At 42.0% G+C, this 24,009-nt stretch overlaps 1 protein-coding gene across 2 annotated transcripts in view; it reads left to right on the plus strand.

The window, feature by feature from the left end:
* The first annotated feature begins 235 nt into the window (after nt 1–235).
* The window catches only part of urb2 (URB2 ribosome biogenesis homolog), a 29,476-nt gene continuing 5,702 nt past the window's right edge, over nt 236–24,009 (plus strand). The window contains exons 1-11 of one of the 2 annotated variants that reach the window (XM_061666940.1): nt 236–307; nt 4,224–4,362; nt 7,570–7,713; nt 7,853–8,029; nt 8,820–9,871; nt 9,981–10,119; nt 12,050–14,429; nt 15,509–15,669; nt 16,036–16,146; nt 17,768–18,010; nt 22,829–22,925. In XM_061666940.1, the coding sequence (XP_061522924.1) occupies nt 4,294–4,362; nt 7,570–7,713; nt 7,853–8,029; nt 8,820–9,871; nt 9,981–10,119; nt 12,050–14,429; nt 15,509–15,669; nt 16,036–16,146; nt 17,768–18,010; nt 22,829–22,925 (4,573 nt within the window). In that variant the 5' untranslated portion in view covers nt 236–307; nt 4,224–4,293. The remainder of the gene's footprint in view (nt 308–4,223; nt 4,363–7,569; nt 7,714–7,852; nt 8,030–8,819; nt 9,872–9,980; nt 10,120–12,049; nt 14,430–15,508; nt 15,670–16,035; nt 16,147–17,767; nt 18,011–22,828; nt 22,926–24,009) is intronic. The other variant, XM_061666949.1, reaches the window with a different exon arrangement.

Raw genomic sequence — 24,009 nt, forward strand, 5'->3', positions numbered from 1 at the left:
AATCGTCCTTTCCTTATCGGTATATCTTTTTGTTACCCAAATCAAACATCTTACAGATAGATTCAGGATTGATAATGTGGGTATAAAATATGAAGAACACAAAAAATAATGAAGTAATTGCAAGAGGTCTAAAAACGTAATATATAATGATTAATATGGTTTATGACCATTTTTGTCTGGATTATGCAACCAACTCTTGACCATTGTTGTCATCACTTATTCTCGATTGCTTTTGCCTAGTGGACCGGGTGGAAGTTGAAGGGTCAGACAAACGTGAAAACAGGAGACACGTGTGAATTGAGAAATCGTAAGTTGAATGGATTGTTGTATCTTAAATGTGTATAATTGTTCATAAACGCCGATGAGGCAGGGTAACGTTTGTTTGTTTGTATTGCTCACAGATGAAAAGCGGACTTTAGTATTAGCCGAATTGGTCGTTAGCTAGTTGTGCTACATGGCTAGCCGTCACTTAATTCAATACATTTTCTTAACTCGGTGGTCAAACGGTCGCAACTAGAATGACAGGAAGTTTAATACTTCGAGAATGCAGTATTGCAGTATTGAGAATGCAGTATATGAGAATGCAGTATTGTTCATCCAGCTACATTCCGCCTCAAGCTAACACGAACGCCGCACTGCTAACACTCGCCGAACAAGTCAACGAAATTGAAAAAAAAAACACCCGGACTCACCCCTCATTATTCTCGGGGACTTTAACAAAGCTAAACTCAACCACGAACTCCCTAAATACAAGCAGCACATCGACTGTCCTACCAGGGAAAGTAATACTTTAGACAACTGCTACACTACGGTAAAAAACGCATACCGTGCTATTCCTCGTGCAGCCCTGGGCTCGTCTGATCACTGCTTAATTCACTTAATACCGACGTACAGGCAAGAACTTAAATGCGCAAAGCCTACAGTGAAAACAGTGAAAAAGTGGACAAATGAAGCCAAGATGGAACTTCAAAGCTGTTTAGACTGCACAGACTGGAGTGTCTTTGAAAATTCAGCTGGCAGCCTGGATGAATATACGGACACTGTCACATCCTATATCAGTTTCTGTGAAGAGGTTTGTGTACCAACAAAATCTTTTCGCACATTCAACAACAACAAGCCGTGGTTCACTGCTAAACTTAAGCAGTTTCGCCAAGCTAAGGAGGACGCATATCAGAGCGGGGACAGGGCCCTGTATAATCAAGTTAGAAACCAGCTGACTAAAGAAATTAATTAGTCTGCGGATGATGCAGTCTTGCGATCAACTTCTGAAACACCTAACCTATAATTCCATGACAACAAGCTGGCATTTTTTTTATTTTTTGACTGAGTTCGTTGTCACATTTCTGTGGGGCCAATTATGTATGCCAATTATGACCATTGTGCAAGGGGCGCTGAGACTTCAAGGAGTGTATGCGGTTTAAAGTGACGAGTCGTGCGATAATCTGGGACAATATTGGTTGTGCAAATGTTACAGATACTCCTCAAACAGTGTGCAAATGGAGCAGATGCTACTCTGGCATGAGTGGCCAGTGTATGCAAATATTGCAGCATGGCGAGACAACTACAGTGAGTGCACGAGTAATACATAATTGGCCACACAGAAATGTGACAACGAACTCAGTCAAAAAAAAAAAAAAAAAATTGCCAGCTTGTTGTAATGGAATTATAGGTTAGGTGTTTAAGAAGTTGATCGCAAGAGGGAAGAAGCTGTTGGAATGTCTACTAGTTCTAGTTTGCATTGATCGGTGGCGCCTACCTGAGGGAAGGAGCTGGAAGAGCTGGTGACCGGGGTGCGGAGGGTCAGAGAGGATTTTGCACGCCCTTGTCTTAGTTCTGGCAGCGTGCAAGTCCTCAATGGTGGATAGGGGGGTACCGACAATCCTTTCAGCAGTTTTGATTGTCCGTTGCAGTCGGAGTTTGTCCTTTTTTGTAGCAGCACCGAACCAAACTGTGATGGAAGAACACAGGACTGATTCGATGACCGCTGTGTAGAACTGTCTCAGCAGCTCCGGTGGCAGGCCGTGCTTTCTCAGAAGCCGCAGGAAGTACATCCTCTGCTGGGCCTTTTTGAGGACGGAGTTGATGTTAGTCGGCCACTTCAGGTCCTGAGAGATTGTAATTCCCAGGAACTTGAAGGTCTCGACGGTTGACACAAGGCAGCTGGACAACGTGAGGGGCAGCTGTGGCAAAGGATGCCTCCTGAAGTCCACGATCATCTCTACAGTCTTGAGCGTGTTCAGTTCCAGGTTGTGTCGGCCGCACCACAGCTTCAGCCGCTCCACTTCCTGTCGATATGCAGACAGGTCACCGTCCTTGATGAGGCCGATGACAGTGGTGTCATCTGCAAACTTCAGGAGTTTGACAGTCGGGTTCGCTGAGGTGCAGTCGTTCGTGTAGAGAGAGAAGAGCAGCGGAGAGAGGACACAACCTTGGGGCGCCCCAGTGCTGATGCTGCGTGTGGATGAGGTGGCCTCCCCCAGCCTGACCTGCTGTATCCTGCCCGTCAGAAAGCTGTAAATCCACTGGCAGATGGCAGGTGAGACGCTGAGCTGGAGAAGCTTGGATGAAAGGAGTTCAGGGATGATGGTGTTGAACGCTGAGCTGAAGTCCACGAACAGGATCCTCGCGTAGGTCCCTGCACAGTCGAGGTGTTCAAGGATGAAGTGCAGTCCCATGTTGACTGCATCATCCGCAGACCTGTTCGCTTGGTAGGCAAACTGCAGGGGGTCCAGCAGGGGACCTGTGACACTCTTGAGATGGTCCAGCACGAGACGTTCAAAGGACTTCATGACCACAGATGTCAAAGCGACAGGCCTGTAGTCATTCAGACCCGTGATTGCAGGTTTCTTGGGGACTGGAATGATGGTGGAGCGTTTGAAACAGGATGCAACTTCGCACAGTTCCAGAGATCTATTGAAGATCTGAGTGAAGACTGGAGCGAGCTGGTCCGCGCAGACTTTGAGGCAGGATGGGGACACATGGTCCGGGCCTGCCGCTTTGTTAATCTTTTGTTGTTTGAAGATGCGTCTCACATCCTGTTCATGAATGGTTAACGCAGAAGTCAGAGGTGTGACTGTGGTCGCGGGTGCGGCAGGGTGGGTGTGTGGTGTGAAAGTGTCCTTTTCAAATCTGCAGTAGAAGGTATTCAAGTCGTTGGCTAGTGTGCTATTGTTCTCAGCTTGGGGGGGATCGTCGCTTGTAATTAGTCAGCGATTGGAATGCATGCCAGACTGATTTAGAGTCGTTTGCGCTAAACTGTTTTTCCAACATTGCTGCATAGTTTTTTTTGCAATGTTAATTTCTTTAGTCAGGTGGTTTCTAGCTCGATTATACAGGGCCCTGTCCCCGCTCTGATATGCGTCCTCCTTAGCTTGGCGAAACTGCTTAAGTTTAGCAGTGAACCACGGCTTGTTGTTGTTGAATGTGCGAAATGACTTTGTTGGTACACAAACCTCTTCACAGAAACTGATATAGGATGTGACAGTGTCTGTATATTCATCCAGGCTGCCAGCTGAATTTTCAAAGACACTCCAGTCTGTACAGTCTAAACAGCTTTGAAGTTCCATCTTGGCTTCATTTGTCCACTTTTTCACTGTTTTCTCTGTAGGCTTTGCGCATTTAAGTTCTTGCCTGTACGTCGGTATTAAGTGAATTAAGCAGTGATCAGACGAGCCCAGGGCTGCACGAGGAATAGCACGGTATGCGTTTTTTACCTGTAGTGTAGCAGTGGTCTAAAGTATTATTTTCCCTGGTAGGACAGTCGATGTGCTGCTTGTATTTAGGAAGTTCGTGGTTGAGTTTAGCTTTGTTAAAGTCCCCGAGAATAATGAGGGGTGAGTCCGGGTGTTTTTTTTTTCAATTTCGTTGACTTGTTCGGCGAGCGTTAGCAGTGCGGCGTTCGTGTTAGCTTGAGGCGGAATGTATGCTGCAGACAGGATGAACGATGCGAACTCACGTGGCGAGTAGAATGGTTTACAGTTTAAGAATAGCGACTCCAAATGCGGGCTGCACCATTTTTCGTTGATATAGAGGCATATCCCGCCGCCCTTTGTTTTCCCCGATGATTCCCTGTCGCGGTCCGCTCGATGAATGTGGAAACCGGGAAGCATAACGGCGCCATCGGGTACAGCGTCGCAAAGCCAGGTCTCCGTGAAGGCCGCGGAACGTCCGAAGTCTTTACTGGTCTTTAACAGAAGATGAAGCTCGTCCATTTTGTTGGGTAGGGAGCGTACATTCGCGAGGTGGATCGACAGGAACGCCAATCTGTGTCCTCTCTTGCGGAGTTTCACCTGAATGCCGGCCCGTTTCCCTCTGTGGCGCCGCTTCTGTCTCCATGCACCGAAAACCGTGGACGCCGCTCCGGTGAGTAACTCGGGGGAAAAAAACTGAGCGGATTTGCGAAAGTTGGTGACAGAAAGTCCGGAGTAGCCTCCTTGATGGTTAGTAGGTCTTCCCTTGTGTAAGTGAGTCGTGTAAGGTCTCCAAAGACGGACGAAAAACACAAAAACAAAAACAATACTAGAGAGCGCGTTACCGAGGCGACCACACTGGTAGGCGCCATCTTGGTTTTTGGTAGGCGCCATCTTGAAGTCTCAGCGCCCCTTGCACAATGGTCATTGCACTGTTCTATTGCAATATTAGTCATTAGCACTGCTCTAAGTGCTAGAGGACTCTGCATCTTTTTGCACAATTGTTTTTTGTCAATGTCTTTGTCTCCAAAGTGTTCTGTAAATTGACTGTCTGTTGTACTAGACCGGCTCCAACTATCGGAGAACAATTCCTTGTGTGTTTTGGACATACTTGGCAAATAAAGATGATTCTGATTCTGATTCTGAGCTTATGTTTCGGACTTTTGAAATCTAATTTACTATACATGGACATACACTATACCAGTCAAAGGTTTGGACACAGCTGCTACCTAGAAAATGTGTCCAAACCTTTGACCTTTAGTGAATTTACAGTACATCTAATTTTCACGCAAAAGTAAATACATTGTCTAGTGTGATGAAGTTCTTTAGTAATGACCTCAACCTTGGGGGCCCAGTAATGATCGTATATAATTACATAGATACAGTTACTGAAAAAACAAGTAAAAACCTATCAAAGGATGAAGGATTATACATTAGATGCTATTTTTCAAGCTAACTTGTGGCACTTTCCAATTAAATAAATACTGTAGACCTAAAATCACCAACCTTCGGAATTATGTATTGCAGCGGTTGTCAAACTTTTTGCACCAAGTACCACCTCTATTAATACTGAGCTCTCCAAGTACAGTACCACCAACATTAGAATGCAATAGTGTTGGCGCAGTTGGCCCAAGTGTTCATCAAAAACAAGGTAGAGGCCAGAGGCCAGGCTCACCCTCCCTTGAGTCGCCGGCACAGTAACTCCGTACACCAATTGACTAACATGCATGTGATATAGTGTTCATTCACTAAAAAGTACGACAGAAATTATCGACTTTAATTACTTGTGCTAAGATCTCTAATAACAACACAGGTTATACTAACATATCAACTCACAGGTTCTTACAGGTGTTTAGACACTAAAAAAGAATCCCACCGCGCCACTCGTCAGTAACACTTCCTTGTCCTTCTCTGTTATCATTTATCTGGTTCTCTTGGTTTGTTATTGCATGTCTTATCCGGGTGCCCCCCCAATCTACAAATAACTGCTGTAATGTTACTTCTGTTCAAATATCCAGACTGTCTCACTATTATTCTGCTGTGGTTTTCACCCCTAGTCCGCCTGTCCACTCTGTCCCTCTGTCTGTCCCTCCCTAAAACCCTTTTCTGTCCATCTGCATTTTCAATAAACATCAGAATAATTTAAAATTAAAAAATATACAGAGGGAGTATTTCAAACTCCCCTGTTGCACAGCAAAACCGTTCCAGCACAAAGGCATACAGATCCACCATTCTGTATGGCCATGGAGCTGAACAGGACGTAATAAAAAAAACAAAAAAAAAAACGAGGTAGAGGCTTTATTGCGAAAAAGTATATTAAATATAGTATACTTTTGTTTATTGTATATAAACTGTATGGAGGGCTTGTTGAGTCGCCTTAATGATTTTCTTCATATTCGAAAGGTCCTGAGCCCTTTGTGGTGATGGTCCCCTCCCTGAGCCGTCACTGTATCGTGGTGGAGGGGTTTGTGTGTCTCAATGGTCGAAGGAGCTAAGTTGTCTGGGGCTTTATGCCCCTGGCAGTGTCTCCCGTGGTAAACACAGGTCATAGGTAAGGGACCAGACAAAGCAGAGCTCTAAACCCACATTCTGAAGAGTAACAATTTTGGATCACGGTTTCCCTTGCGTCCATCGGGCCCCCCTCTGGAGCCAGACCTGGAGGCCTGGTGGCTGGGCCTGCACCCATGGGGTGTGGCTGGCCACAGCCCAAAGAGGCAACATGGGTCCCCCTTCCCATGGGCTCACCACCTGTGGGAGGGGTCAAGGTGGTCGGGTGTGCAGAGAAATGGGCGGCGCCCAACGGCGGGGACCTTGGCGGTCCAATCCCCGGCTACAGAAGCTGGCTCTAGACGTGGAATGTCACTCCTTTGGCAGGCAAGGAGCCTGAGCTGGTGTGCAAGGTCGAAAGGTTCTGACTAAATAGAGATGGGCTCACGTCGACACACAGTTTGGTCAATGGTACCAGTCTTCTTGATAGGTGCTGGACTCTTTTTCACTATGGAGTTGCCCCCCGGTCAGAGGTGCCGAGCAGCTGTGGGCATACTTCTTGCCGCTTAACTCATTGCTTGTACCTTGGATTTCTCCCCGGTGGACGAGAGGGAAGCCTCCTTCCACCTTTGGGTGAGGGGACTGTTGTTTGTGCCTATGCACCAAACAGCAATTCAGCGTTAATGGGCCTTATGTGGTGGGTCACGTGACCAAATCGCAAAACAGCTTGACGGATTTCCTGTGTGCAGCAATAACTATGATAATTATAGGCAGATGACATGATGGATTGAACCCAAACTTGCTGAAATATTGTTTTCTTTATCGCTGGCATTTTTGGAAAAAAGTTGAATACATTTCTATCATTCAATTTATACATATATGTTTTGGTATACTGTATGTAAACATGAATGAAGGCTAAACATTGGATATGATCATATTTGGTAGTTCTTGAATACATCTTGCGCAAAACCAAAGACATTGTAGACATTGTTTATTATTTCTACAGGTACTTAGTACTGTTCTGCTGCCATCCGGGCCAGTTACTTGAATGCAGAAGTGGGTTGCACATAACCCTTATTCAGTGATTCTTTGCATACCACTAGGGGCAAATTACTGATATATTGCATTTTGGTAACAAAATAAAAAGGATACAGTCTTGCATTGCCGGTTGCTCAAATATCACTTAGTTAAAATGGTAAATGGACTGAACTTATATAGCGCTTTATCTACACTATCACAGTGCCCAAAGCGCTTTACAAAGCCTCACATTCACCCATTCACACACACACGCTATTCATACACCAATGGGCGACTGCTGCCATGCAAGTTTAAAGGTGTAATATGCCAAATTTGCTCACCTGTTGCTCTAATACTTTCCATTCTCCTAATGTAGGTTTCAGAAGCAGCAACAATGGCTGCCATCTACTCTGGCATCCATCTGAAGCTAAAGAGTCCTCAAACTCCATGGGAGGACAAATTAAAGTTAGCGCGTTTTGCCTGGATCTCCTCTCAGTGCTTACTGCCCAACAAGGAACAAGTAGGATTATTTTTTTAGGATTAGGTTTTCTAGCATTTGATAAAGTCTTCCTTCAACTACCCAAATTCAACTCCTTTAACAGATTTTGTGTGCAGTTTCATTTATTCATCATGCCGTACTTGACTTTGTGTTGTAATAGGTCCTGCTGGATTGGTGCACATATGCTCTGACAGGCTGGTATAATAAAAAGGTCGAGTTCACACAAACAGTGTTGGAGGGCTTGTGGAGTTGCCTGGATGCCTTTCTTCACAGTCGGAAGCTCCACACTGCTCTCAAGCAGGGCAAGACGGTCAGCGTGAGGCTCAATATGGCACAGGTGTGTGATTGTAAATTCGATTCTGCCATATTAGACTATTTCTTAAGTTTGCCACACAATTACTCTCAAGTTGATGTACAGTTGTGGTTAAAAGCTTTGTTAGTGACCCCCCCCCCCCCCCCCCCCCCCCCACCCACTCCCATATTTTTACGTTTCAATTAAAAACTGTAAGTGTAAGTTTTTTGACACTGTAGAAAAATGAACGAAAAAACATCAATTTTTACATTCCTGGCCCTAATACTGCACTTCGCTCAGGCATAGCACCCTTTTGGGGAAAGATCATAACAATATAAAAGTAATATGTTTGCGTACATACAGATATTTAATATTCAAACTGATTAACTTTACTGTTTTTAGCAAATAATCATTAACTTAGAATTTTATGGCTGCAACATGTTCCAAAAAAGCTGGGACAGGGTCATGCTTACCACTGTGTTAGAGCACATTTTCTTTTCACAACATTCAATAAACGTTTGGGAACTGAGGACACTAAATGTTGAAGCTTTGTCGGTGGAATTCTTTCCCATTCTCGCTTCATGTACAGTACTTCATGTGTTTAACAGTTCGAGGTCTCCGTTGTCGTATTTTACGCTTCATAATGCGCCACACATTTTCAATGGGAGACAGGTCTGGACTGCAGGCAAGCCAGTCTAGAACCCGCACTCTTTTACTACGAAAAAAATGAACACGTAGCAAAAATCTCTGGTGCGCCCCTGTCTATAGTGTACTTTTAAGAGGTACAAATGACATACGTGTTTTTTTTTTTTTTTTTTTTTTTTTTTGCTTCTAGCTGCTACTCGACCTCCTTGAGGAGTATGCTGGCACCCCCACCAGGCTGTCAGTAGGTGTGTCCACCTTGCTGAGTGTGTGTCAGGGAATCCTCTCATCCTCTGCGCTCTCATCTGTGTTCACCACCAAGTATGAAGTCATGGTCAGTCTCTCAGTTAAGGTCTGCTCCTTCGCCTGCCGTCAACTGCAACAAGCTATGCCCTCGGGATCCCATCATTCTGGACTCATTACAGACACTGCGAGTGAGTGTCTTCACACAATTGAACTGGACTCTCAAACTGAAGTGATCCTTAACCAAGAGTTCAAGGAGAGACCAAAGGAAAACAGCATCACAGCTCATTTGTTTGAGTTGTTGCTTCAGGTTTTAACATCGTATTTATCAGTTCAGCGGCAACAAGCCAATCCAAACAGAGTCTTCACTTTGGTAACCAACCAACTCATCCAGCCATTATTGCTCCTCAGACACATGCTGACATCTGCTGAATATGTTCCTTCCCACACACATCTGCGTCTCCGCCAGCAGCTTTGCAGAGATGTCCGGGTTAGGATAGACTCCATTCTTCAGTTATCACTGTTCTCTGCTGAGCACCTGGCATCCTACAAGGATGAGCTTCTACCTTCCAAAGAGGATTCCGGGAAACGTGGCCCTGGTGGGACAAAAGGCCCCCTCCGGCCAGCCAATGCTGTACTTTGCAAATTAGGTTCTTGTCAACCGCCGCTCATGTACTCAGTAAAGTCGAACACTGTGCCATTGCTTTTTAAGTTCTTTCTACAAAGCTACAGGAAATGTAGAGCAGAAAATGAAGAGGAGCAGAGGATGTTGTGTTTTAAATTCCTCACAAAGTTGGTGCCTGCTTTGGATTTGTCCCCATCCAATGTCCCTTGTACACCAGAAAGCTGGACTCTAGCTCTGCTAGCTGCAGAATCGCTCCTTAGCCAGGCTCTGTCTGCAGATATTTATAACGTGGCAGCAGACAGGATAAGACATGCAGAGGTGCAGCTCAAGTTTTACAAAAGCCTTGCACAAATCCTCTTCAATCAGGCCCAGCCTAGGTAAATCATTGATTTTCAACTCCTATTTAGTGATAAGGATTGAAGATTTGTGTGAAGATATGTGGTGATGAGGTGCTTTAACACATAATATGTATTCTCTGTATTTTAGCATCCCTGCATGGTATCGCTGTTTGAAGGTGCTACTGGGTCTCAACCACATGCTTCTTGAACCAGACTTGGACGAGCTGTTATCTTCAGCCTGGGTTAATGCCGACTGTATGGAAGCACGAGTCCAACGGGCCAGACAGGTCTTGAACTAGTTTTTTTTTTATTATTACGACAGGAATTTAGTACATAACCATTTCCACCAAGCGGTACAAAACAATTCAGTTCGCTACGGTGGGGAGCAGGAAAACCCTCATCAGTCCTGTATTTCTACTGTGGGGTATGTAGCTATGTATCAGCTATGTAAATAGTGTGATGATATAGCAAAAGGGCAAGACAGTGTGTAAGTCACCATATAACAAAGAAACCTACGTGACCGGATATCTTTCCAAAGCACCCAGCTAAGCCACTTGATATTGATATGAGTACTAAACTAATGTAATAGTTATTTTTTCCTCAGACCACTTTAACCCAGGGGCGATAACCATTTCAAACTAATTAGCAGAGCATCCGTTAAGCTAGTGATTTCCAGTGTCCCGTGGGAAGTTATCCAATTTCACTTTACTGGTCTGAAAATTATTTAAGATCTCCATGTCTGCAAGTACATTTGTGAGTAAAGTGAGATAAGCTCATCTTCATATTAGTATACGTACAGTGTGTGTGTGTGTGTGTGTGTGTGTGTGTGTGTGTATATATATATATATATATATATATATATATATATATATATATAAAACATCACACAAAAAACATTGGCGATTGGAGAATATGTATTTGAAATCATGGCTAAACAATAATGAATTAAGAAAATGCCTACCTGATCAACACTAGTCATACATGATAAAACTTGTCTTGAATGCTAATCACCCACCAAAATGTCATGTCAATTGCAAAAAAAAAAATTAATATTTGTGTATGAACTGTATTTTATACTACAACACATTTACATAAATAAAAATAATAACTGTACAAGAAATTCACATTTTAAATAACAGAAGTAGTATTAGGATTTCGGATTAGGAGTGCATACAGCATTCACCATAAAAACAGTTTTATATATGAAAAAACGGTGTAATTGTTTTTTGTTTCTTATTTTTTTCTGAACAATACAACAGGCACCACACCGTTGGAAACATGTTCATAAGGACCTTAGCCACTGGCCACACGCTGTAAAAAATTGGGTTGGCTCAAAGTTAAAAAAGAAAACATGTAACTATTTCCACTGATATTTTGAATGTATTTCAATTCAGCTCGTGTTGAGTACATGCCACTTAGACATATCTAGCTGAGATAAAGTTGCAAACATCTGAGTGCAGTGTAAATTGTTACTTTGTTTTAAGTTGAGCCAGCGCTTCATATTTTCAGCGTGTGTAGTGAGACTCACTCATGACGCGATGCGGTGACGGTGTACACGTCCAACTTCAACTATGAGTCGGAATTTGTAAAGCTTGCGACACGTAAGGCCAGAGTTGTGTGCTCCCAGTGCTTCTCAGCCTTACAAACGAACAACAAAACATGTAACTATACAGGTAGTGTTTTACCCTGAGAAGCAGATAGCATAGGTTACAACTCAGGGTTGTAAGATTCGTCCCCCTTGCCGAGTTGGAGATCAGACTTCAGGTAGGGGGGTGATTATAAAAGTGGGTTGGATGGCTTGAAGTCATGTCATTATGAATCATAGTGGATATCAGTATTATCTGCGGCCTTTTCAGCGGCATCTCCTCGCCTGACGATGCTGGAAGAGGCTTGCTCTCGCCATGGTGAGGGGGCTGGACGCGCACGTGCACTCGCCCATTGGGGGTTCTTAATAAAGCGAAAGTGTTTTTTTCAACCACCATGTCTTATATAGTAAGACTGCGTTAAGGAAGCATTAAAACATGCACTCGCGAAAGTGCGACCACATGAAATGTTTACTCGCACACAGTTAAAAAAAGGGTCGCATATGTGACTATTTTGTTCGCAGTCTTGAGCCCTGTGTTATAACAGGCTGGCACCTCACAGGCGCCTCTTTTAAACTTGAATAATTTAAATGTTTGCCTGTCTAAAGCAAGACTTTTTTTCATTCCCCAACAGCTGATGTTGTGCAGTCTATTCCAGACGTACACCAAGCTCCGTCAACTGCCTCGCTTCTTCTCTGAACTCCTCTCGGTGATCTGTCAGCCATCTCCTAAAAAAGTTCAACACCCTCTGCTCTGTGACTGCGTCTCCGCCTCGCTCAGGACCAGCGTTCTGGACACACCTCCCTCGCAGGGCCTAGAGATTTGCTCCGTAATGCTGGAGAACATGCGAAAATATATTTTACCTGGCCTGGTAAAGGAAGACGGAGAGGCAGAGAAGATGGAGCTCGATGGAGTGAATGGTGAAGAAAAGGGGGATCAGGTGCAAGAAGACACATCAATGAAGCTTTTCTCTCTCAGCCAACTCCTTCACGTTGTTTTATTCAGTCTGAAGACTCTAGACAATGCTTCTCCTCTTCCCTTAGTCCGACAAGGTCAAAGCATGATGGAGGAGCTACAGAAGGTTCTCAACGACCTGCTGCAACTTTTGCCCACAGAAAGCAAGAAAATGAAAGCAGTTATGAGTTCAGGTCACAGAGCAAAGAAGAAAACCAAAAGGAATGTGGACTTGGAAGCCTCTCAAACAGTATCTACATCTCTGTGGGAGCAGAAAACCCGAGAGACAGTTCTTCTGCTCAGATACACTTGGATAGAAGTAGACACACTCTTTCACATCTACTGTAGCAAATACACACCTTTTGACTCCAATGCTGCAGCCTTAACCAGTATAGAGAATCTCCTAAATTTTGAGATAAACTCTGTATGTTTACATCCCTGCAGTTCCATCAGCTTTGTGCATCTCAGGCTGCTCATTTTGCAACAGATTAAGAAAGTACTGTTGGACTCATCCCTGCTTTCAGAACCAAGTACCTTAGAGACCATAAATAGGGCCGTCGGGTTTATTTCAGCTAGCGATGAGCTCCGGGTTTGTTCAGAAGGAGATCAGGTTTGGAACGGGCAGGTGAATAGTGTGGACTCCAGCTCCCACCGTGTCGCACACTGGTATGTTGTCACATCTAATCTACCTTTGCTGGCCCCTTACCTGAGCAGGGAAGACGTGAACTGCATAGCAAATGTTCTGGTCACTTCGCTGCTGAGCAAGCAATCCAGCAGAGGCAAAGATCAACTCTCTGTCTCCTTTATATCCTCAGAGCTTTTCCACAGCTCTGTTCTGGTTGAGTTGCCGCCGCTGTTCTCTGCCACAGTCTCTTCACTCTCGCAGAGGATTTTTGGGGTTCTAACAGCGGCGCAAGCCCCTAATGTTTGTCTGACCCTTGAGCAGTATCAGGAAGCACAAAAGGGTGAGATGGAGCTTTTGTCCTTATTGGTGAAACAGACCATAGTTAAGGATATGATGGTGTCCTCGCAGTCTGGACAAGTGTTTGTACTTTTGAGTGACACCCAAACCAAAGAGCTGATCGACCTACTGCAAATTTTATCAAGCATAAACCCAGATGGTCTAAACTCTGAGGATCTTTCATCCATTTTTCTCCTCCTTACCTTCATGCTTACATCGACCGCTTGTTATTCTGAGGCTCCAGATTCGGCATGTTGTTGTGCAGGATTCCAAGTACAACTTTTCAGGATACTTGCTTGTCTTGTGGAGGGCAAAAACTTCCATGGTGTTCTGAAGATGATTCATGGCAGCACTCTGTTGGAGGCCGTAGTGTCTTCTCTCCTCTGGCACAGCAAGGAAGGACGATTTAGCTCCACCAGCAACTCTGATTGGTGGGATCTGATGAAAGCCATGCAAGACTTCATCGTATATTTGGTCCATTTAATTGTGGTCAGGAACAGCAGCGTGCGCCTCAATCTGGACCAGATTGCCTCATTTCTTACCAGTAAGGACACCACATCAAATCCTGAAGGCTCCATCATGCCTGTTCATCTCCTACTGGCATCGTTGGCCGCCTCTTCCAAGGCGATGACCTCCAACCTGGGAAGGAATAAACAAATGGATCAAACTTTGATCCGGACCCTTGCAAGAACCACATCCTCACTGGGATCAGCTGTGGAGTCAGTTCTGAAGGCTCAGTATGTCAGCGGGCCCGGCGTGCAGCCTGCTTGCTCACTCAGCCCCGCCTATGTGGTCGACACCGTCACGATCATGCTTCGGTGTAAACTGTCCTCCATGACAGTGGGAGACAAGGAAAAAACCACCCTGTGCCATGAGACTCTCTATCAGGGTTTCTGCCATCAGATCCTGAAAGAGATTAACTCTGCTGCCAGACCCGTGGACTTCCTGGTTTCCTCCCTGAATTTCCTGTCAGCGCGCTACATGGCAGTGACAAAAATGAAAGAAAAGGAGGAAGAGGAAGGAAAAGAGAACAAGAGCGTTAAAGAGGTGGATGAGTTGTATGCTCTGATCATTAAAAATGTGCACAAACTTTTGACAGGTAAGTAATCTATTATAATTACTCTCTTATGGAGTTGTACCAATGAATTTATACAGTATATGGACAAATGTAAGTACTAGGATGTGAAAATAAGGAATATTGGGAGCTATGTAGCTATAACAGCTTTCACTCTCCTAGGATGAAATTGCGAATTTTGATAGTGAATATGACTGAATTATTTTACCCTTAGGCAGAGCATATATATATATATATATATATATAGTGAATATTACATTTATTATTAGTTCAAGTGATATTGTTGGTATCAATATCTGAATTTGATATCTGAATTCGCACATTACTATTTTATGTTTTTTATTTAAAAACAAATACAGACGTTAGACATCATTTACTCAGTACTTGAGTATTTCTTTTGTCTGGGTACTTAATCTTATTCAAGTAGTTATTTGGAGGGCCATTTTATTTTTATTTGAGTCATACTATTTTAAAGTAACAGTATTCTTATGCCTTTAATATGGCAGTGATTCCCCATGCTCTTCCACTAGATGGCAAGGTAGATGATTAACCTTTATCCGCGTGTTGCCATTCATAAAATTCATACAATAGAATAATGGCACACAGCACGCACACACTGAGTCACTAAATTTGTAAGAAAATTGAGATGAAATCATTATTATTCCATTCTATATGCTTTTTGTGACATTTTAGTTTGGTAGTGTGCCATGAGATTTTTCTAATATAAAATCTGTGCCTTGGCTCAGTAATGGTTGGGAAATACTGATTTATGGAACTTGCTTTGGGACCAGAAAACAGCCTTTCCCAAACTGCTCCCACAAAGTTAGGAGCATTGATTGAGCAAGATTCAAGGGGACCTAAGGGATGTAGGCTGACATTGATATATTCAATTCATTGATTACAAGGTATTCTCAATACTTTTGCGTTTATATGTTTCATGTATTTTCTCATAGGAATTATACATAAGTTGTTTTATGACTGTTGGTAACATTCTTGACTTACTGTAACCTATTGCTTCAAACACTGATTTACTTAAGCACACTTGGAATTTTAAACTAAATTATTTGATTGTCTTACTGAATTTAGCATATTTCCTCTTATAGCTCCGTGGCTGTCTCCTTCTGACACATGTGAGCTGGAGCCAGCTTTGCAGAAGCTGCTGCACCACCTACTGGAGAACAGCACTCCCTGCCAGTTTAGCATGTTGCTGACTATGATCAAAGATGGGTTAGACACTTGCAAGCTGAGCTCTGGAAACTACAAGGTTTGAGTTGCAGCTCATGTTTTTTCACTGACAGAATGACTGACACTCACTGGTCACAAAATTAGGTACACTTGAACACTGTAATGAGAGTAGTGGGCAAGATAATGATGCTTAATTTTGTTTACCACTGTCAGTTTTGTTTACTACTGTACATGTACGACAGTACATTTATTATTTCGGTTGTAGTTTGCAGTGTTGTCAACCAGCATTGCATCATATTTTTTTCTTGAGTTTTTTCTAATATTTCTGCTCGTATTTTAGGCATCATTCAGTTGTGCAGGTGTGCTTTATATTGTCACAGTTGAGTATATAGTATCAGACAAAAGGCCTGTTGTCTCACTCTGCCATCTATTTGCTCATCTCCAGGAAGTGTTGGCTGTCGTCATCATTGTCAAGCTGCTGTCCTGCTGTCAGTTACCCGAACCTTGCTCTAAAGCTCTGTGGTTCCTTGCACCACAAATTCTGTATGCTATGGTGGTGAGAAAAATGCATACCTAATACACATTCATTAATGGCTTGACTGTTTGGCTTAGTCCATAACATACCAACAGTTGTTATGTAGTGTTTTAAATTACTTTACTTGGATGCAGCGTGTCCAAGAGTATGCTTGTTTTTTTTTTTGTTAATTATTTTGAATGCAGTTAGAGGGAGAAATCAGGGATGACTGAAAGTAATGTGCACAATCAGAATCAGAATCAGAATCATCTTTATTTGCCAAGTATGTCCAAAACACACAAGGAATTTGTCTCCGGTAGTTGGAGCCGCTCTAGTACAACAAACAGTCAATTTACAGAACACTTTGGGGACATAAAGACATTGACAAAAAACAATTGTGCAAAAAGATGCAGAGTCCTCTAGCACTTAGAGCAGTTTGAACGACTAATATTGCAATAGTCCGGTGCAATGACCATTGTGCAAAGGGCGCTGAGACTTCAAGGAGTGTATGCGGTTTAAAGTGACGAGTAGTGCGATCATCTGGGACAATGTCGGTTGTGCAAATGTTACAGATACTCCTCAATCAGTGTGCAAATGGAGCAGATGCTACTCTGGCATGAGTGGCCAGTATATGCAAATAGTGCAACCTCAAACTCAGAGGTTTGAGACGAGCAGAATACATTATCGAGCGAAACTCAAGTGTTCGGTATAGTATTGGAGTTCTTCATTCGTAATCATTCACTGACAGCTTGCCAAAAGAACATGTGACAGCCATTAGGAGTGACTGCAGCCACATGACAATCACACACTCAAGCACCCAGGCACACACACACATACACTCAGGTTGCAATGCTTGGCCTGTGAAATGAAACTTCAGGGTGTTTTCAATCAGTGGAGTGCCGTGAAAAAGTATTGGCACCCTTCTTAAATTCTTATATTTTTGCATAGTTTCCCCACTTTGTTTAAGATCTTCAAACAAATGTTAATATCAGGCAAATATAACCCAAGTGAACTTAAAAGGCTGTTTTTAACTAGTGATTTCATTTATTAAGGAAAAAAAATATATTCAAAGTTAGCTGGCCCTGTGTGAAAAAGTAATGGCCCCCCTAAACTTGGTAACTGGTTGGACCATCCTCAACAGCAACAACTGAATTCAAGCATTTTCTATAACTGCCAATGAGTCTTTCACATCTCTGTGGAGATATTTTGGCCCAATCTTCCTTGCAGAATTGTTTTAATTTAGCAAAAATGTAGAATTTTCCAGCATGAACAGCCTTTTTAAGGTCATCCCACTGCATTTCAATCGGATTCAAGTCTGGACATTGACGAGGGCACTGACTACAGCAGCTCCTTGCGAGTGTTTTCATTTTGTATTTGTGTGTTTGACTGTACGTCCCCTTCCGTAAGCGGCTGAAAGTGTATCAGTAACTATGGCTCTCCTTGCCCACATGCAAGGACTTTACAATCCCTTAATTCTTCCAATTTATTTTTCACTTCACTCAAGAGGTGCCGTGTCTGAAGCTTGTTCATAACGCAAAGCAAAAAATAAAACAAGCGACAGCCCATAACATGAAAAACTTGCAAGTTGGAACACTTGTAAGTCAAGGTACCACTGTGTTGGAGTATTTATGCCATACTACATAATTTTCCAACTTTGTTGCAGTTTCTTGTAAGGTCATCCAGTCATGACGTGGCCTTGACTTTGACCTTCACCGTTCCCACTGTGACAGCGATGACGACGCTGCTGCGCCAGGGTGAGGGTCTCATTGGCAACCCTCATCACGTAGTCTTGGTCCTCGGAGCGCTCCAGGCCGTGCCGCTTGACCACCTGACTGCACTTGTTTACCAGTCAGTGTTCTTGGCTATTCATGAGGCACTTTTTGCCATCATCCAGTGTCATTCACAGGTAAGTATACTCTGTATTCAGGCATGTAAATGTACACACTAATAATAATATGTTAATCATATAATATATAAATATTTACTAGTGTATATATACTTGTGTGTGTGTGTGTGTGTGTGTGTGTGTGTATATATATATATATATATATATATATATAGAGAGAGAGAGAGAGAGAGAGAGAGAGAGAGAGAGAGAGAGAGAGAGAGAGAGAGAGAGAGAGAGAGAGAGAGAGAGAGAGAGAGAGAGAGAGAGAGAGAGAGAGAGAGAGAGAGAGAGAGAGAGAGAGAGAGAGAGAGAGAGAGAGAGAGAGAGAGAGAGAGAGAGAGAGAGAGAGAGAGAGAGAGAGAGAGAGAGAGAGAGAGAGAGAGAGAGAGAGTTAATAATTAAATGTTGCTCTTGTCAGTCCAAACCTTTAGTGTTGTGATTCCCAACCAGGGTGCCATGGGAAATTATCCAATTTCACTTAATTTGTCAGAAAATGATTCTTAAATTACAAATATATATTTGTTCCTCCATCTACAATATGCCAGCGATATAGAGTGACAATTAAACCCTCTTCCATTAGTTGGCAGAAGGTCCAAAAACCTCTGTATCCACCTGTTGCCATTCATACAACAGAATAAATTATGGCTTCCTTCGTTTATATCAGCTTTGTGTTCAATTAAACAGGCCCAGATTTCACACTGTCAATTTGTGAGTAATTTTTGATGAGCTAATTATTATTTCAATATTTATACTTTTTGTGATGTTTTTGTTCTGTGGTGTGCTGTAAGGTTTTTCGAATATAATAGGGTTCCTTGGCTCAATTAAAGTTCAAAAAGTACAAATTGCAGCCCTGTCTTCACAATTCTGAAGAACCCCCAACCGTGTAATTAAATATTCTTTTGAGGCAGAAGTTGAAACACAAACAAATAGGCACAGGGAGATGATCTCACTGACCACAGTCGTTTTTTTTGTTGTTTTTTTACACTTGTCTAAGGAAGACTCCTTCAGAAATTCGTCATTGCATTGAATGATGGGATCCATTTTTATTGGCTCTTGAGGTAGATAACCTATGGAGCCCCATACATGACATGGGGTTAAAAAAAAAAAAGTGCCCAGAATAAGGATAATGTGTGCACAAAATGCTCATTTTTGGCCAGGGAATACTAATTTGTGGCCATGAAATATAAAGTGTGCATGAAATACTAATTTACTAATACTAATCCTCTATAGAAACAGTAAAGTAGACTGTAGAGGCCAGGGATGAAGACAAAAGACAAGGATCGTTTGATTAAATTTTATTTTAGGCTGGGGATGATCAGCTAAGAAATTCTGGAAGCCTGGAATTGTAGGCGATAGACAAGAACTGAATAAGAAAAGACATTTACCGAATAAGAAAAGACATTTACCTTGAAGCAGTGTTTCCCAAAGTTTATAGAGCGAAGGCACCCATTTTCCACGACAAAAAAAAAAAAAAAAAAAAATCTACTACTCCAAACAAGAATGTTACAAAATGTATTAACACTGAAGTAATTATGATCTCGTATGAATTTACTCATAAATTGACTTACTCCGTGTGAAATCTCGGGCTTTCGAATGAAAAGCTGATATACTTTCAGTATGGCATGATTTATTTTGTTGAATCAGAATCATCTTTATTTGCCAAGTATGTCCAAAAAACAAGGAATTTGTCTCCGGTAGTTGGAGCCGCTCTAGTACGACAACAGGCAGTCAATTGACAGAGAACACTTTGGAGACATAAAGACATTGATGAATGAATGGCAACATGAATACACAGATGTATTGTACCTTCTGCCATCAATTGTGAGAGTATTTCATTGTTCTGCCTGTCACGATATGTCACTAGCATCGATAGATGAACAAAGACTTGCCATAAATTCAAATATTAGTCGAAAGCGACACAACTAAATACATAATGCAGTTTTTAAACGTTTTTTATTCAGGGAGAAAAAAAAATCCAAACTTACATGGCACTGTGTGAAAAAGTGATTGCCATCCCGGGAAGGTCAGGCCACGCAGACATAACGAGATTCCAAGTACAGTGCCGTCAATCAGTGGAGTGCTGTGAAAAAGTATTGGGCCCCTTCTCAAATTCTTATATTTTAGCATAGTTTCCTCACTTTAATGTTTAGATCATCAAAAAATGTAAATATCAGACAAATATAACCAAAGTGAACTTAAAATGCTGTTTTTAAAATGTTATTTAATTTATTAAGGGAAAAAAATATATTCAAACTTACCTGGCCCTGTGTGAAAAAGTAATGGCCCCCTAAAACTAAGAACTGGTTGGGCCACCCATGGCAGCAACAACTGCAATCAAGCATTTGCGATAACTTGCAATGAGTCTCTTACAGTACTGTGGAGGAATTTTGGCCCACTCATCTTTGCAGAATTGTTGTAATTCAGCCACATTGGAGGGGTTTTCGGGCATGAACTGCCTTTTTAAGGTCGTGCCACAGCATCTCAATAGGATTCAGGTCTGGACTTTGACGAGGCCACTCCAAAGTCTTCATTTTATTTTTCTTCAGCCATTCAGAGGTGGACTTGCTGTTGTTTCTTGACTCATTGTCATGCTGCAGAACCCAAGTTCGTTTCAGCTTGAGGTCATGAACAAATGGCTGGACATTCTCCTCCAGGATTTTTTGGTAGACAGCAGAATTCATAGTTCCATTTAGAACCTGAAGCAGCAAAACAGCCCCAGACCATCACACTACCACCACCACATTTTACTGTTAGTATGGTGTTCTTTTTCTGAAATGCGGTGTTCCTTTTACGCCACATGTAACGGGAAACACACCTTCCAAAAAGGTCAATTTTTGTCTCGTCTGACAACAGAGTATTTTCCCCAAAAGTCTTGGCGATCATCAAGATGTATTCTGGCAAAATTGAGATGAGCCTTAATGTTCTTTTTGCTCAGCAATCTTTTTTGTCTTGGAACTCTGTCCTGCAGGCAATTTTTACCCAGTTTATTTCTTATGGTGGAGTCATGAACACGAACCTTAACTGAGGCAAGTGAGGCCTGCAGTGGTTTGGATGTTGTTGTGGGGTCTTTTATGACCTCCTGGATGAGTTGTCGCTGCGCTCTTGGGGTTATTTTGGCCGGCCGGCCACTCCTGGGAAGGTTTACCACTGTTCTATGTTTTCGCCATTTGTGCATAATGGCTCTCACTGTGGTTTGCTGGAGTCCCAAAGCTTTAGAAATGGCTTTCTAACCTTTTATACACTGATAGATCTCCATTACTTTTTTTATTTGGTCCTGAATATCTTTAGATCTCGTCATGATGTCTAGCTTTTGAGGATCTTTTGGTCTACTTCACTTTGTCAGGCAGGTCCTATTTAAAAGATTTCTTGATTGAGAACAGATGTGGCAGTATCAGGCCTGGGTGTGGCTCGCAGAATTTAATTGTTTTATGTTTTAACGGGGGGAGGTCGATCACTTTTTTTACATAGTGCCATGTAGATTTGGATTTTTTCTTCTTTAATAATAAAACCTTTTAAAAATTGCGTTTGTGTTTACTTGTTGTCTTTGACTAATATTTACATTTGCTTGATGATATGAATCATTTAATATTGGCATACAGGCACAAAAAAGGAAATCAGGAAGGGGGCAAACACACTTTCACACCACTGTATTAGTAATGAATAAATACTTTTTGGGAAAATTAGGGAAATTGGCCAATTTCCCACGGCACCCTCGGTAATCGGTATTAAACCCACAAATTAGTATTTCGTGCACACAGTAGACCTATTTTGTGGCCACAAATTTGTATTTTGCACACACAATTATACCCGTTTTGTGTCTGCAATTTAGTATTTTGTGCCAAGAAATTAGCATTGTGTGTTCACGTATCTTTATTGTGGCCGAGCAGGGTTACTACACAAAATGGATGGATGAATGTATGCCTGGGCCTCTGCAGCAAACAGTGCAACTGCAGTGAATTAATGCAGGCAAAAACCTGCTAATTGACATCAGATGTTTTTAAAGTGAAAGACTGCAGCGGAGGAGACTATCAGAGAGGGTGGTTGTGGGGGAGGGATTAAACTGTGGCGATGCAGAAAAGGAAGAGAAGATTTGGTGATGCAGAAATGACTCCAAAGTCAGGGTGGAAGCAGGAAGAGGAAGATGTGACTGGAGTCCACAGAGGAGGTTGAGTGGAACAGGAGAGTGAGCTGAAGTGGAGGTGTGGTAGGTCAGCTTGGGGGAGAGGGGTGTGGAGATGTTGGAGTGCTGGCATTTACTGATGGAAACCATTTGAGTTGGTGACATCACCTGTACCCCCCCAAATCTGCTCTCCTCATCTTGTCAGTCCATTTTAGCTTGAAGTGAAGGTACACTAATGTTGCTATTAATTCTATTGGCATGTCTAGCCCCATTAACAGTGCTGTAGTTACTATTCAGTAACTTGCTCAAGGGTATTACAACAGTGCTTGGAACGAAATTGGCAACTGTAAACATGTCTTTGTCTCCATAATAAGTCTTCAACCTACAACCAAGCCAATTCCTTATCGATTCAGTTAAAACCGCCAGTATAAACGTGGATCCAGTTTTCTATGATTGTAGGCAATGTCGGTGAAGCAGCTAATTATATCACATTATATGTAAAGCAGAGGTTCCCAACCTTATCACACTCCCTTGAGTCCTTTTAATGTGGTTTTGCACCTCTAAAAAGTCATATGAAGATCTAGAAGTGAAATATATAAATATATACTACATTTGAGCATTTTTCTATCACTAAACATCCTTGCTTTTAAGTGTCCTTAGTCTTCCTGTCTGACAATTTCAGAAGTACATTTTGTCCTTTCCTTGTGTGCATTCAGGTGATGCTGAACGCCACGCCATCATTCTTGAATGTCTTTTACCGTCTAGTGGCTTCCATCATGCAGGAAGGTCGGCAGAGAGGAGTCAATGACGCAGGTACATTCTTCATATTTCCATTCAATGAAACTGAGCTCAAAATCAGACTTTCACCTCGGCATGAATTTTATTTTAATTTACTTAAGAGAATTGGATATGTGAGGGCTTATTGACTCTCCTCTGTAATATTTAATAGGCTTTATCCTGTGATGCATGTATGTAGTTTTAGTTTTTAAATTTCAACCACAGGTAAAAAAAGAAAAATCCCAGTCGACACCAATGTCTGTCTATTTACAGGTTTCCAAGCTCATGGCAAAACCTAAGAAGGCATTACAACCCCCATTGCTATTATAAAGTTATGTCTGGAAAATAACAACAATGGCAAAAGGGGATCATGTCGTTGTGCATCTTATCATCTTAATGTCGCAGTGCAGTGGTTCTCAAATCTTTTACTACTCCTAAAAAAATATTTGTTATTTAACATTGAAGCAGAGGTTTTATTCCTCTGTTTCTTTATTCCATGTTAAATATTATTGTAAGCCACTGAAACATTATGCACAGTTTAAACATGAACAATGTGCTTAAATATAGGCAAATTAAAAAAGTACTTCAATAATGATTAAATTAGAATTTACTGCACATAAAACTTAAATAAAAATAAATGCTTAAAAACTGAGTTCTTAAATATTAAATGCAAATGTATTGAAAAAAACAATACACTTTTTTTTTTTTTTTTTGCATACCACTAGAGGGAATCTACGTACCACTAGTGTGTGCCTGTACCACACTTTGAGAATCACTGTCTATTAGTGTGAAAGCCCTGACTTTTGTGGCAATATCCTGCTTCACTGAGTACTGCCCAAGGGGCAAAGGGAGATAAATTCTGCATTTTCCGTTGAGACTGAAGTGGAAATTTTGAGGGGTCTTTGTGTAAAAGATACTTTTGTTGTCATTAAAAATAGTAAAAAAAAAAAAAAAAAAAAGCACTAAAAGCTTTTTGAAAATTTGACTAGTCTTTCCTGAATTGAATTCCAAAGTGTCAGTTTTCAGAGACCTAAAGCCCATTTTACATGTGGTTGAAAGGCCAATGCATAAGAAAAATGTTTTAAAAAAATAGAACTATTAAATGTCTCACGCGAATCTT

Source organism: Phycodurus eques, chromosome 2 (assembly GCF_024500275.1).
Source record: "Phycodurus eques isolate BA_2022a chromosome 2, UOR_Pequ_1.1, whole genome shotgun sequence".
In the NCBI taxonomy this organism is placed as follows: Eukaryota; Metazoa; Chordata; class Actinopteri; order Syngnathiformes; family Syngnathidae; genus Phycodurus; species Phycodurus eques.